The sequence below is a fragment of the Cervus elaphus genome, chromosome 1, assembly GCF_910594005.1.
Source record: "Cervus elaphus chromosome 1, mCerEla1.1, whole genome shotgun sequence".
NCBI classification, from domain to species: Eukaryota; Metazoa; Chordata; class Mammalia; order Artiodactyla; family Cervidae; genus Cervus; species Cervus elaphus.
This window is the reverse complement of record NC_057815.1, coordinates 65,219,163-65,233,506: the sequence shown is the minus strand read 5'-3', so window position 1 is coordinate 65,233,506 and position 14,344 is coordinate 65,219,163. Positions and strand designations below refer to the sequence as shown.

The following is a 14,344-nucleotide window of genomic DNA, read 5'->3' as shown; positions in this document are numbered from 1 at the left end:
TTCAATCACTGGTCAGGGAAGATGCCACATGCCACAGAGCAATTAAGCCTGTGCACCACAACTACTAAAGCCCCAAAACACTAGAGCCTATGGTCTGCAACAAGAGAAGCCATTGCATTAAGAAGCCTGAGTACCACAACTAGAGGGTAGCCCCCAATCTCCCCAACTAGAGAAACCCTGCTCACAGCAACAGAGACTCAGTGCAGCCAATAAATAAATAAATTCTATTAAAAAAAAAGGGGGGGGGGGGGCTAAGTACAGAATTAATGTATGACCAAACAATTTCAGTCCTAGGTATATACCCAAAAGAACTGAAACCAGGGACTCTACTTGTACATCAATATTCATAGTAGCACTATTCACACAGCTAAAAGGTAGAAACAACCCAAATTCCATCAATAGATGGAACGGATAAACAAAATGTGGGATAACCATATGGCAGAATATTATTCTGCCTTAGAGTAAAGTTCTGATACATGCTACAACTTAAAAGTGAAAAAAGTAAAGAACCTTTAAAACATTATGCCAAGGAAAATAAGCCAAACATGAAAGAATAAATTCTGCATGATTCCCTGCACATGTGGTATCTAAAATAGGCATAATTTTTACAGACAGAAAGTAATATAGAAGTTAAAAGGGACTGGAGGAAGAAGAAAATAGAGAATTATTGCATGGCAGTAAGTTCTGGAAATCCTAGTGGTAATTATACAATATTATAAACACACTTAACATCACTGAATTGTACTTGACAGAACACATATTTTACCATTTAAACAATTTTCATGTATATCTTACCACAGTAAAAATTAGTAAGTAAAATAACAAAAGAGATCACAAAAATCTCCATGTTAAGAATTTATACTCTTGAATAACCCAAGACTCAAAAAACTATGAAAATCAGAAAGCATTTATCATATAATTATTATTTGAATGTTAAGAGTACTCCATATCAAAACTTGTAGAGTATAAATAGAGCTGAACTATTAATAAAAGGGAAACTTACATCTCTAAAGCATGTATTTGGAAAGGAGCAAAGTTAAAAATAAAAAGTCAGCATTGATTTAAACAAAGGACAGAAAATAAATACCATAAAAAGGGGGGGGGGGGATTAAAAATCAGATTAAACTTTAGTGAAAATATGATAAATTAAAATTAATGAAAAAGGAACACAGACTAGAGAGCATCAGTAATGCCAGAAGTTTAGTTCTTTGATATGTTAAGTGAAACTGGCAGATCCCTGACCACACTGCTACAATGAGAAAGTACAAACCACCACCATGTCAGGAATGAACAGAGACATTCCTACAGATTCCACTAAAATAAAAAAAGACAGTAATGATATTTTTAAACAACTTTATGCCAATAAGTTTGGAATTTTAATGAGCTGAAATGAATATTAAAAGAATATAACTCGTCAAAAGTGACACAAGAAATGAAAAAGCTTAAGTTCTATAAAGTCAACAATTAAAATGAAACACATTACTGCAAACAGTATCTTCACAGTATCCAACATTTAATTGGGGAGAGGAGAAGCCTATCTTACACCAAGCCTCCCAGAAAAGAGGAAATGATCCAATTTGTTTGTGAGGTCAGCATAACTTTTATACCAAAACTGGGTAAGAAAATTTAAAGAAAGGAGCACCCAAGCCAATCTAAATCAGAAACACAGAAGGCAAAAAAAAAAAACCCAAAAAGTCCTAGACAAAATTTTACACAGTGAATCCTACAAGCAAGTTACTAAACACTATCAGGAACTCTGGAAAGGAATTAAGAGCCGACATGAAAGGGTTCCTGTTGGCCAAAGAAAAAACAACCTGATCAGCACAGAAAATAACAGCTGCAATGGACAGAAACGCAACAAACAGGGGTGAGGGAGGTGGGGAGAGTGAAGAAGATGGTTTAATTAAATGCTTCACATGAAGAACACATGACTAGAAGGCAGGAACTTAAATACAGAACATAAAAACAGTGTCAGGCAAATGTGAAGAGGATGGGGGGCTAATTTAGTAAATACAAAATAGAATACCATTTGGTCAGGTCATGTTTCAAATAAACGTTGGCAAGAAAGCTGGAAAATAAAATTCTGTTTGAAAAAAATATGTGTATTTAAAACCAGAAACATATCAAAATACTTCCCCTGCCTGACAGTTCTCCCAATCTGTCTTCAGTTTAAACAACACATCCTCAGACAAGCTTTCCTTCATTATTCTCTACTGGTCTCTCCTACAGTGGCAATCTCTACTTCTTTCTGTAACCTGTCTCACTTGTGATTACTGTCTCAGCATCTCTCTTCCCCCACAGACTGTGACAGAGGAATGTGTCTGGTTCACAGCTATATCCCCAGAGCCCATCACACTTGCCCATAGTAGTTTGTGATACATGTCTGCTGAATGAAGCAATGAACAGAGGTATTAAAGAATATTTCTAATTCTGTCATTCAGAATAAAGAAAATTAATGGCGTGCTCTATAGAAAATTTGCTCTGACTACGATGTCAAGACACGGCACCAGTAAGATTCTCACACTTGTCAAGCTATAAAATTCACCTTGCAGAGTAAATCGAGTACAGTTCTAGTGCTGGCCATCAGAATTCTCTGCCATCTACATTTTTCACAGAACTAGAACAAAAAATTTCACAATTCATACAGAAACACAAAAAGACCCCAAATAGCCAAAGCAGTCTTAAGAAAGACGACTGGAGCTGGAGGAATCAACCTTCCTGACTACAGATTATACTACAAAGCTACAGTCATCAAGACAGTATGGTACTGGCACAAAAACAGAAACACAGACCAATGGAACAAGACAGAAAGCCCAGAAATAAACCCACCCATCTATGGGTACCTTATTTTTGACAAAGGAGGCAAGAATACACAATGGGGCAAAGACAGCCTCTTTAATAAGTGGTACTGGGAAAACTGGACAGCTATATGTAAAATAATGAAATTAGAACACTTCTTAACACCATACACAAAGATAAACTCAAAATGGATTAAAGACCTGCTAAGACCAGAAACTATAAAACTCTTATAGGAAAACATAGGCAGAACACTCAATGATATAAATCAAAGCAAGATCCTCTATGACTCACCTCCTAGTGTAAATAAAAAATAAAATAAATAAAATAAAGCAAATAGATGGGGAAACAGAGGAAAGAGTGGCAGACTTTATTTTTTGGGGCTCCAAAATCACTGCAGATGGTGATTTCAGCCATGAAATAAAAGACGCTTACTCCTTGGAAGGAAAGTTATGACCAAACTAAACAGCATATTAAAAAGCAGAGACATTACTTTGCCAACAAACGTCCGTCTCATCAAGGCTATGGTTTTTCCAGTGGTCATGTACGGATGTGATAGTTGGACTATAAAGAAAGGTGAGCACCAAAGAATTGATGCTTTTCAAATGTAGTGTTGGAGAAGACTTGAAAGTCCCTTGGACTGCAAGGAGATCAAACCTGTCAATCCTAAAGGAAATCAGTCCTGAATATTCATTGGAAGGACTGATGCTGAAGCTGAAACTCCAATGGCCACCTGATGCGAAGAACTGACAACTCATTGGAAAAGACCCTGATTCTGGGAAAGACTGAAGGCAGGAGGAGATGAGGACGACAGAGGATGAGATGGTTGGATGGCATCACCGACATGATGGACATGAGTTTGAGTAGGCTCCGGAAGTTGGTGATGGACAGGGAAGCCTGGCGTACTGCAGTCCATGGGTTGCAAAGAGTCAGACATGACTGAGCAACTGAACTGGACTGAACCAAAACAGTGAAGACAGTAGTGGATGTGCTTACTGAAGTAATGGAAGGTCAGTTCTTAGAGGGCCTTATATGCCACTATAAGCAACTTGGCTTTTATAGGTTGAAGTATGAACCACTTACTGAGTTTTGGACAGAAGAGTGACGTGGTCTGATTTACACTTTAAAAGAATCACTATTAACTGTATCTCAGAACAGAATGCAAAGAAACAAGGATAAAAGCAGAAAGATTAGTTAGGAAAATATTGTAATAATTCAATCAAGAGATGATGGTGCCCTGGATTAAGGTAATTAGTGGCAGTAAATGTGGTATGAATTGGTCAGATTCTGGATAATTCTTAAGGGAAGAACAAAGATGTGCTAAAGGCTTACATATCAGGTGTACGATAAAAGTCAATGATGACTCCAGAAATTCTGGCCTGAGCAACTAGAGTGATAGAAATGCAATTACGTGCAATAGGAAAGGCTTTGGGTGGAACAGCTTTGAAGGAGATGATCAGGAGTTCATTCAATTTTGGACACATTAATTTTGAAATAAATATAAGTGGAGATGTTGAGTATGGCTGGATATTGGATATAAGACTCTGAAGTTTGGGAGAGGTCCAGGCTGGAGATAAATGTTTGAGAATTAGACTATAGATATTAAATCACTTTGGAAGTGAATGAAGATAATGAGATCAAGAGTTGAGCCTAGGAATCAGGAAGAAGAGGGAAGAACCAGCAAGGGAGACAGGAGGAGCAACTAGTAAAGTAGGAGTAAAACTAGAAACATGACTGCAGCCGTGAAATTACAAGACTCTTGCTCCTTGGAAGAAAAGCTATGACAAACCTAGACAGCATATTAAAAAGCAGAGACGTTCCTTTCCAGACAGAAGTCCGTATAGTCAAATTTATGGTTTTTTCAGTAATCATGTACGAATGTGAGAGCTGTACCATAAAGAAGGCTGAGCATGGAAAAACTGATGCTTTTGAACTGTGGTGTTGGAGAAGACTTCAGAGAGTCCCCTGGACTGCAAGGAGATCAGTCCTGAATATTCAATGAAGGACTAATACTGAAGCTGAAGCTCCAATACTTTGACCACCTGATGCAAAGAGCCAACTCATTGGAAAAAGACCCTGATGCTGAGAAAGACAGAAGGCAGGAGGAGAAGGATATGACAGAGGAGGAGATGATTGGATGGCATCACCAACTCAATGGACAGGAGTCTGAGCAAGTTCTGGGAGATGGTAAAGGACAAGGAAGCCTAGTGTGCTGCAGTCCATGGGGTCACAAAGGGTAGGACACACTGAGCAACTGAACAACAACAACAAAACTAGAGAAGTAAATCAAGGAGACATGACAGGTGAACCGTGTACTTCTGATACATTAAGTAAAGACTGTTACCACCACCAGAGGCAGAAACCAAGAAGGGGATATGGTGTTAACAGCAAAATGTCTGCCTTTCCACTCTAATTCCTTCTATTTGTATATCATACTTGTAGATTATAAGACCTGGTCATACTGCCCTGAAAGTTGCTGATCTGATGACTGGACTAACCAGGTGAACCTAAGTCCTTTTTATCTACTCTATACCAAACAATGTGTTAAACGCTGGGGACATAAACAGGAATAATACACAGTCCCTGCCTTCAAACTAATCCAATGATATTCTAAGAAATGTATAAAATTGGGCTTTCTGCTTCTTCTTAAGCAGCAGCCACTATACTCTTATGCGGAAAAAAAGAAGTGATAATTTTTCATACTTTATTAACACTCATAGACAAAGAACTACAAGAGATGAACTCTCATTTTACCCACAAAACCTTTAAAAAAAAAAAAAAAGCTTTCTGATTAGAAAAGTACTTGGTAAAAAAAAAGTACCTGGTGTGTGAAAAAAGCGTGTGTGTGTGTGTGTGTGTGTGTGTGTGTGTGTGTGTGTGTGTGTGTGTGTGTGTGTGTGTGTGTGTGTGTGTGTGTGTGTGTGTGTGTGTGTGTACATTACTTCTAGAAAAATAAACTTAGAAATGAAATGCCCTAAAATTACATCTCCAGATGGTAACTATTATTAATACTTTGGTTATGTATTTTTCTTCAGTTTTCCCCCTATGTATATATACCAACACTCTAATAAGGCATGTGTGTATACTTTATAATTTTCAATATTTACCAACTCTTCTATATACTTTCCTGTGTTATGTGTAATTATTATTATTTAATATCTGTAGTATGGGAATTGAAATAAATGTGTGTGTGTGTGTGTATATTATATATATATAAAAAATACAGAAAGAGAGAGGTTTTTTCTTAACTAGTTTGGCCAATTTGAGTTGTAAAAAAATAGCATATTCTCAAATGGAGAGAGTAGCATGGAAACATATACACTATCATATGTAAAACAGATAAACTCACTTGGGCATGAACGCTCCATTGACTAAGGATGGTTCATCGTCATCCAGTCCATCAAAAAGATGTGACTTGGCTGTGCCTGTTGTTTGTAAAGCCTTTGGTCGGACTCTGGTGGCAGGGCGGGGTGTCAGTTTATAATGAGTAGGTGTAGTAAGAGCCTTTTGGGCTGCTGGATTTGTTGGTTTCAATCTCTGAAAAACAAAAAAAAAAATCAAGGATAGCTCTAGTTTAACTCAAATATGGTACTGGCCCTAAAAATCAGAAGACTAGCTTTCATATCTCATCTCTGCCATTCACCAGCTAGATATCTCTTGGAGTCTCAGCTCCCAGAACACAAGGATTTCTCACCCAACTTTGTATGAATGTGTGCATGCTAATTAAACTGCCTTTATTTCTCTACAACTGATTTTCATTCATCTCACCAGCCTCATTTCAAATGGGTTTGTCTGACTTGTTTCAAAACGTAATTGAGACATTCCATTTGAAGTGCTTCACAAATCAAAATGTCTTAACAGAACATATTAATATACCTTGTGCATTTCTCTTCATCTTACAAAAGAGAAAAGCCTGCAATTGTTTTGCTTTCTAAAACAAAGATGACAAAATTTATGTTCATTTAAAGAAAATATAACATCAAAATTCTAAGCTTAATTATTTTTATTAAATTTTTCATTTTTCATTTATTATTTAATTAAATAAAACATCTTCAAGAAAAACTGAGACACAGCCATAAACAACTTTTATGCAATATAAATCACTGAAAAATGTATAGACATTAACTTAAAGAAGTGCCTCCTAATTCCTCTCTTTATCTCTTGGCAAGCATGAATCCACTGTCGCTGTGGATCTGTGTATTCTAGACATTTTATATAAATGGAATCACTGTCTTTATGTTTCGCTTAACTTAGCAATGTTTTCAAGATTCATTCACACTGTAGCATGTATTATTAGTTCATTCCATTTTATGGCTGAAATGATATTCCATCATATAGATATACAACACTGTGTTTATCCATTCATCAGCTGATGCACTCTATTACTGCATATACTAAACTAAGGCTGGGTAAATTTAATAATGTACGAGTCTGATCATCCTCACTAGATTGCAAGCTCTTAGAGAAAACATTCTTGTTTATTTTTATTAGGTACCCTCAGTGCTAAACACAATGACTAGTCATACATAAATGACTAAATAATACTGTATACTGAGCAACTTATTTTAATTCTCAACACTGAATAGAATTACTATTGCCATTTTACAGATGAAATTCAGAGAAGCAGAAAGAGATGCCCAATGTCTCACAGACTGTAAGTGGTAAAATAAGGATTAAATGGACCAAAGACTACTTTTAATGCCACACCACAGTGAGCAGAAGATCATTTCTAGAACCTACTAGACTAAGACAATGCTATGTAGAAACCAGGAAAAAAAATTTTGATTTGCCATTTAAGACATTATGATGTTAAAAAAAAAAAAAAGACATTATGATGCTAGAGAAATCAGCCTCCAAGAACCTTAGTTTGCTCAACTATAAGAGTATAATATCTGATTTATTTCAGGGCTCAGCCTTAAAAAGTCTCAGTCTTCACCTCAGTCTAATACTCATTTTCACTGTCATGCTGCCTTCCAGATACAGAAATAATTTAGTTTTTTTGTACCCCTGGCCTACTGAAAAGCATAAATAATGTGTCTTAAAAACTTAATTACAAAACCAACACAAGATTGTAAAGCAATTGTCCTCCAATCAAAATTAAGTTAAAAAAAAAAATTAAACCTAAGTTTTCCTACTCTGAGAACTGATTTTATTGAAACTTCCTTAAATTTACCTCTTCTTTCTTCTTAGGGTCTGACATGGGATTCCGGAAGAGAGGAGAGTCTCCGAAAGGTGAGTATGTCAGACTATTGATGTGCTGTTGGAGAACAGCCTGCTGGGCAGCAGAAGCATTTGGATCTGTCAAAGCTTTGTAAAAAGGGAAAGAAAAGACAAGACGTCAGTCCAAGGATCCAGTGCCTTAAATCAAGAGAACTCAAGACTCGCTTCAAAATGTTCAGACACACTCAGTAGCATTAGTGGTAGAGAGCAGAGGAGCAAACTGTGAAGAAAATCAAACAATCTAAAATATCAAAGATATGAGGAGCATTTCACAAGAGACAACACAAAAAATTTTACTGAGGTATTCATTATTGCTAATAATCAAAGAAATGTAAACCATAACAACCTTGAAGACATTTTATATCTACTTCATTAGCAATGGCACAGCTGCATCAAAAGGGATACAGTATGACTTTCAGAAACACTGCAAATTGGTTTAACTGGTCTGAAAGCAACAATGACAGTACATAGAGCAAGTACTGTTTTTATATTTTTTAACCTAATAATTTCAATCATGGAAATTTAACCCAAAGACTGAATTAAACTAGAAAGAAAATAAAGAAATGTTTGCAAGTGTTCACCGAACATTATCTGCAATAGTCAAGACTTGGAAACAACCTATGTCCGACATTAACACTTGCAAAAATCATGATTCATCAACATGATGGATTAAGTAGATATTAAAAATGACAATATGGAAATAAGGTATCTTTGATTCAATAAGTAAAAAATTTCAGAATAAAAAATATTAAGTACACTGAGAACATGGAGGAAAAAGGTAGCAAACAAAAGTGAAAATGGCTGTATTTCGTCCTTATGAGACAGGAACAATGATCTACAATTGTACACAGTAAAAAGAAACCAGCAACAAGTAGTCCCACAACTATCTGCACTGCACCTTGACTGATGAAGAAACTTCTTTGCAAGATAAATATTTCAAAACCAAATACTGTGAAAAATAAAATCACAGTGATTTCACTTTTAGAAATAAAATACTTTTTTGTTTATAAACATTTAAAATAAGGCTAAACCTAAAATACGGTAAGATGATTAATATAAAGGGGGTACCATAAACAAAAAGATTGTAAAAAATTTAAAACGGGGGAGAAAGACAAGAGAAGCATCAACAACAAACCTAGAACAGAAAATTAAAGTAAGATTAATGAAAAGGAGGTAGAGCTACCTTAGTCAAATTGAGCTTTCCTAAAACTGGATGTATTCACTCAATACTAAAACAATGTATGTTGATGTATAAGGAGAGAGTACAAATTTGCTCAGGAGTGTGAAACCCAGGGGAGATGTCAATTTGAAGATCATAAATTGTCTGTGCTCAGAAAGTTCCTAAATCCAATTTCAGACTACTGCTAAGAAAAATATACAGGAAGTAGCTTTTGATACACAGGGCTGCACAATAACATGATGTTTTTCTGTGGACTATACAATGAGACTGAAGAAAGCCTGAATACTTTTATTAAAGAGCTCTAATATTCACTGATCAGTTTGTCACCTGACAATCAATTATGTATTAAAATAAAAAAAACACTGATCAGGACCATCATTTAACAAGTATAGGTCACCTTTCCTGGGCATACTCAAATAAAAACTTCCTCAACTAATCCAAACATAATTAGGAATGTGTGCAAGGATGTCTTTATTTCTGTATGTTTAAATATAAAATCCACTCTATGTTAACTAGATTATTTCAAATACAGAAAAGAGAGCTGATTAGTTAGCAAAAATAAGAGAACAAGCAAACATAAGCATTAGTAAAGCTACCACTGATTGGTGTTATAGTCAGTTCTGGTCATAAAAGTTGAAAACATGCTGAAAAATCACATCATGATCAAATGATTAGATGGATTAAAAATCAAGTTTTCTGAGAACAGAAAAAATTGATACTTTAATTGAAAGAAAGGCAATAGCATTACCACAAAGAAACTGTAGGAGATTGATCTTGCTTGGGTTTAGGAGGTAAATGTAGAACCTCTCTAAGGCTCCTCTGTCCATGGGATTTGCCAGGCAAGAATACTTAAGTAGGTTGCCATTTCCCACTCTAAAAGTAGAACCACTGAGTTGAAACTCTAAAAAGGCAGGTTTTGGTTTCTCAACAACCTGAACAATGTACTGGACTGACATGTAAAGAAGCCACCACAGCTGAGGCTTTTAAATAAGAGACTCCAACAAGCTCTAAAGCAACTTTCAGATCCTGTGATGCAAAGATGTGCATTCTAAATCAATATACCTACATTTAAATGGGCAGTAACACAACTATATGTAACTACAATATCAAATTCATGTCAGGAACTTTTAACTGGCTTTGGGAAAAGATGGATTATTAAAAAACCAATCAAAAGCTATCTAAGTAAAAATAGCAGGTTATGATATTTGTGCTACCTCTTACTGAAATAAAAACTAAGGAAAGGAAAAAAAACTTAAATAACTTTTTACAATAAAATGGATTTTAATTTTCACACAGAAATTAAAGAGTTCTAATTAACCTCTAGTACCTCCACGGACCTAATTAAAATCTATGGTTAAAACAAAGTAAATTATCTACATAACACATAATGACAAAGAATAGGAAGGTGTAAATGAACAGATGAGAAAACAACAAATGTCTAGGGAAAGCAGTGGACAAAGTGATAAAGCAGAAGAAAGTAAACTGTATCTTGAATAATAGTCAAAAGGGGGACTTTCTGCCTTAATCCCAGAAAGCTTAGTGATTTTTAAGAATACTACATTTGAGAAAGTGAGACTGTGAAAAAATAATCAATACAAAGTATATATACAAAACAACTACTCTACCCTGTCATCTTCCTAATCAATTTTTTTTTTTTTTTGGACAGGAAATAGCATTTATTGGTGAGCGTGATTAAGGAGGGAACATGGCTGATGCTCATGAGTGCAGGGCCCGCCATTTGTCCAGGGGACCACGATTAGGGATGTATTTGACCCCACAGCCGTCCGGGATGAGTCGCTTTTCTGCCACCATGTTCTCAAATTCATCCGCACTGAACTTGGTAAATCCCCACTTCTTGGAGATGTGGATCTTCTGACAGCCAGGGAACTTGAACTTGGCCTGGAGGAAGGCTTCAATCACATGCTCCTTGTTCTGCAGCTTGGTGTGGATGGACATTATGACCTGGCCAATGTGGACCCTGGCCACTGTGCCCTGGGGCTTTCCAAAGGCACCGCGCATACCTGTCTGGAGTCTAGATTGAGAAACAGCAGGCCAGTCATGAATGGCCACTAGCAAGAGTTGTCTCCAAGGTCCCTTAGGGCTACCTGTACAGGCAACAGGTTGCATACACTACCAAGGAGGCTGCTGTCTGCAGCCATTGCACACTGGGCCCCCATGGGGAAAAGAGCACAGTCGGCTTAATTGACTGCAAAGCCTAATCAGTTTTAAAGAAAAATTGCATCTAAGAACAGGATGCTTAAAAGAAGGAACGTTCAGAGAATGAGAAAAACAATAAAAATCCAAAAAGATGATTCAGAAGACAATAAAAAACCTTACAGAAAGTAGAAACATGTGTTAAAAAAAAAAACATCAAACATTAGGACAGAAAGGGTCTGTGAATTCTCTGGCAGTCCAGTGGTTAGCACTTGGCACCCTCACGACTGGGGCCCACATTTGAAACCTGGTTGGGGAACTAAGATGCCACAAAACTCACAGTGTGGCCAAAATAAAGAAAAGGTATAAGCAAATCACAGAAATTTCAGAACAAAGAGACAATCCTAAATGTTTATGGGGGTGGGGGGAACGAGTTTCAGAAAGGCATGAAACTTACCAGTTAAGGTTAACACAAGAAATACAGTCAAAGTTCTGAGGGTGAATTACTTTCACACCAGAATTTCATAATAAGTGTGTGGAACAAATGAAGATGTTTTCAGAAATGTAAGCAGTCAAAGTTTATCTTTCATATAACCTTAACTTGAAGATACATTCCAGAAAATTTAGGAAATGAAGAGAAAAAAACCTATATCCAAGACATATCAGTTTCCAGTGAGTAGACTTGAAGGGAATATCCCAGAGCAATGCTGAAGGCCTAGAGAGTAAACAGAGTTCATATTGCCGCAGGACAGAGAGATCAAAGGATGAGGTAAAAGAATTCTGATGCCACCCTTAAGAATTTGGACTAATGTAAGGTGATATGGGCGGGTAACGCAAGGGAAAAAAAATAATTAGAAGTTCCAGGAGAAAGAAAGAGCTGTATGAGAACAACTTAAGTGGCTAAGTAGCAATGTTTTCAGTTGTAATAAAATGCTATGTTCCTTTACAATTTTTATTCTTTCCCCAAAGAAAAGAAGACAGTAAGTATTAGGAGAAAGTACTTTATTAATACAAAAATATAAAAAGGGCAAAGAAATGAGAGAAAAAGGGTAAGGAAGGGTACTACTAGCCTTAACTTGACCACGGAGACTCAAGAAATATGATCTCCTAGTTGACAGAGTAAGAAATGTATGTAAGGACACGGCTTAAATTTGCAAAGGCTTCTCAAAATGTGAAACATGAGGATTATACCTCTCCTTCATCCATCTCAGTTACTCTGTATCTGCCAGGTGGTATCAGTTTTTTATTTTTGGTAAAATATAATTTTCTTTAAAATAAGGTATTTAAGGGACTTCCCTGATGGTCCAGTGGTTAAGACTGAGCTTCCAATGCAAGGGATGCAGGTTCAATCCCTGGTCAGGGAACTAAGATCCCATATGCCACATTGCGTGGCCAAGAAAATTAAAAAAATGAAGGAACAAAAGAAAACGGACAACTTTTTAAAAAAAACAAGATGTGTAAGTCACAAAGTAACTTAATTTTAAGTTAGAAATGATAAAGTGGCAGGCAGACATCACAAAAACTGGGAAGGGATATTCAAATGAATGAAATATGAAAAACTTTAATAGATAAAACTTAAGGAATTCAGTACACGTAGATATACTGGGAGAAGTGAATCAAGAACAGAGGTCATCAGTGAGTTACATTCTCATCTATCATTAAAAAGTTAAATATATGTAGACTTAAGCAAAATACAGCAATATAAACACATCACTTACAGATATGAACTTATTTATACACCAGATCAATTAAAATCTGCAACAAAAGTGGTTTCTTTGGGGGCATAAGCCTAGAAGTAAGGAAGCGGGTAAAACGAGGACCTATTGTTAAGTCCTTCCACACTACATGATTGTTTGATGACTTGTATATATGTACTGTTTAAGGAAGGACAGAATAGGGTAGCGTGGAAATTGAAGTCAGCATGTTAAGTATTAGCAAGAAGTAAACCGAGAAAAGCCTTCTAAAGTGACTGACACTTACCTACTGGGGCCTGGGGGGCTCCAAAGCCCAAAGTAGCTGTCGTTGTATTAAATCCAGGGGCCCCAAAGGCTCCTGTACCAAGGGACCCTCCGAGCTTAGGTTGGCTGTTCCCAAACAAAGATGCCTGTCCAGCACCAAGAGCTATGGAGACAAGAGGAAAGAAAAAGTGCCACAGAGGATCCTTTGAATGTTATGTCAGAGGTTAGTTACTTAAAAATACAATACATTTGGAAACTTCATAATAACCACTCATTTCAACAAAAAAATCTAATACAGTAAATGCTACCTATATGCCAGGCACTGTGCTGAGATAGATAATACTTAGCCTCTCTGTGCTTCAGCTTCCTCAACTATAACATGAGACAATACACAGCTTAGATAGTTATCCTAAGATTAAAATAACACACACATATTAAGCATTTAGGAATCTGAAGAGACTAACAGCAGCAGCAGCAGCAGAGACTAACATCCATTAAATATTAGCTACTATCATCTCATTTAACCTTTACAAATCTGAAGTAGGAACTATTATCCCCATTTTACAGAAGAGAAAATGGAAAGTTTACTAAATTAGTTCAAAGTCACAAATGTAGTATAAGCGGTAAAACCAGAGTTCAAACTTCAATGCATCTGACAATCAGCCAGGGCTCTTAACTGCTACTGTATAGTAAAAACAGACTTGTAAAGAACTTTAAAATTGTCATTGCTCCTTAAATTTCAGCATCTGCAAATCAAAACATTCAACTGAACCAATTAAAGCCTAATGAGTCCATGTTTACGAACTGTGTTGTTGGTAGTGATTTTTTTAAAGTATAAAATGGGAAGAATTCAGTTTTTTAAAAATAAGCTATTGGCATAAATTAAAGGTACTTTTCCACTAGCCTGCCACTCTCAAAAAAGTTATAGTTATCAGCAATTTGGAAGAGCCGAAGTTCCTTTCAACATATCAATGATTCCTGACAGAGATATGGTTTACCAGGAAAATCACTTCAAACATATATACCTGGGATGTAA

The 14,344-nt window shown here is 36.2% G+C and overlaps 1 protein-coding gene and 1 non-coding gene across 4 annotated transcripts in view; both read right to left on the bottom strand.

Moving 5' to 3' along the window:
• The window catches only part of NUP98 (nucleoporin 98 and 96 precursor), a 90,763-nt gene that overhangs the window by 40,191 nt on the left and 36,228 nt on the right, over positions 1-14,344 (bottom strand). For all 3 annotated transcript variants that reach the window (XM_043905809.1, XM_043905811.1, XM_043905810.1), the window contains exons 12-14: positions 13,331-13,471; positions 7,970-8,103; positions 6,146-6,333 (exon numbers count right to left, since the gene is read on the bottom strand). In XM_043905809.1, coding sequence (XP_043761744.1) covers positions 6,146-6,333; positions 7,970-8,103; positions 13,331-13,471 — 463 coding nt within the window. The remainder of the gene's footprint in view (positions 1-6,145; positions 6,334-7,969; positions 8,104-13,330; positions 13,472-14,344) is intronic.
• Positions 11,274-11,408, bottom strand: LOC122703669. The gene has a single exon (XR_006343559.1). It is a non-coding gene; the product is annotated as a small nucleolar RNA SNORA70 (small nucleolar RNA).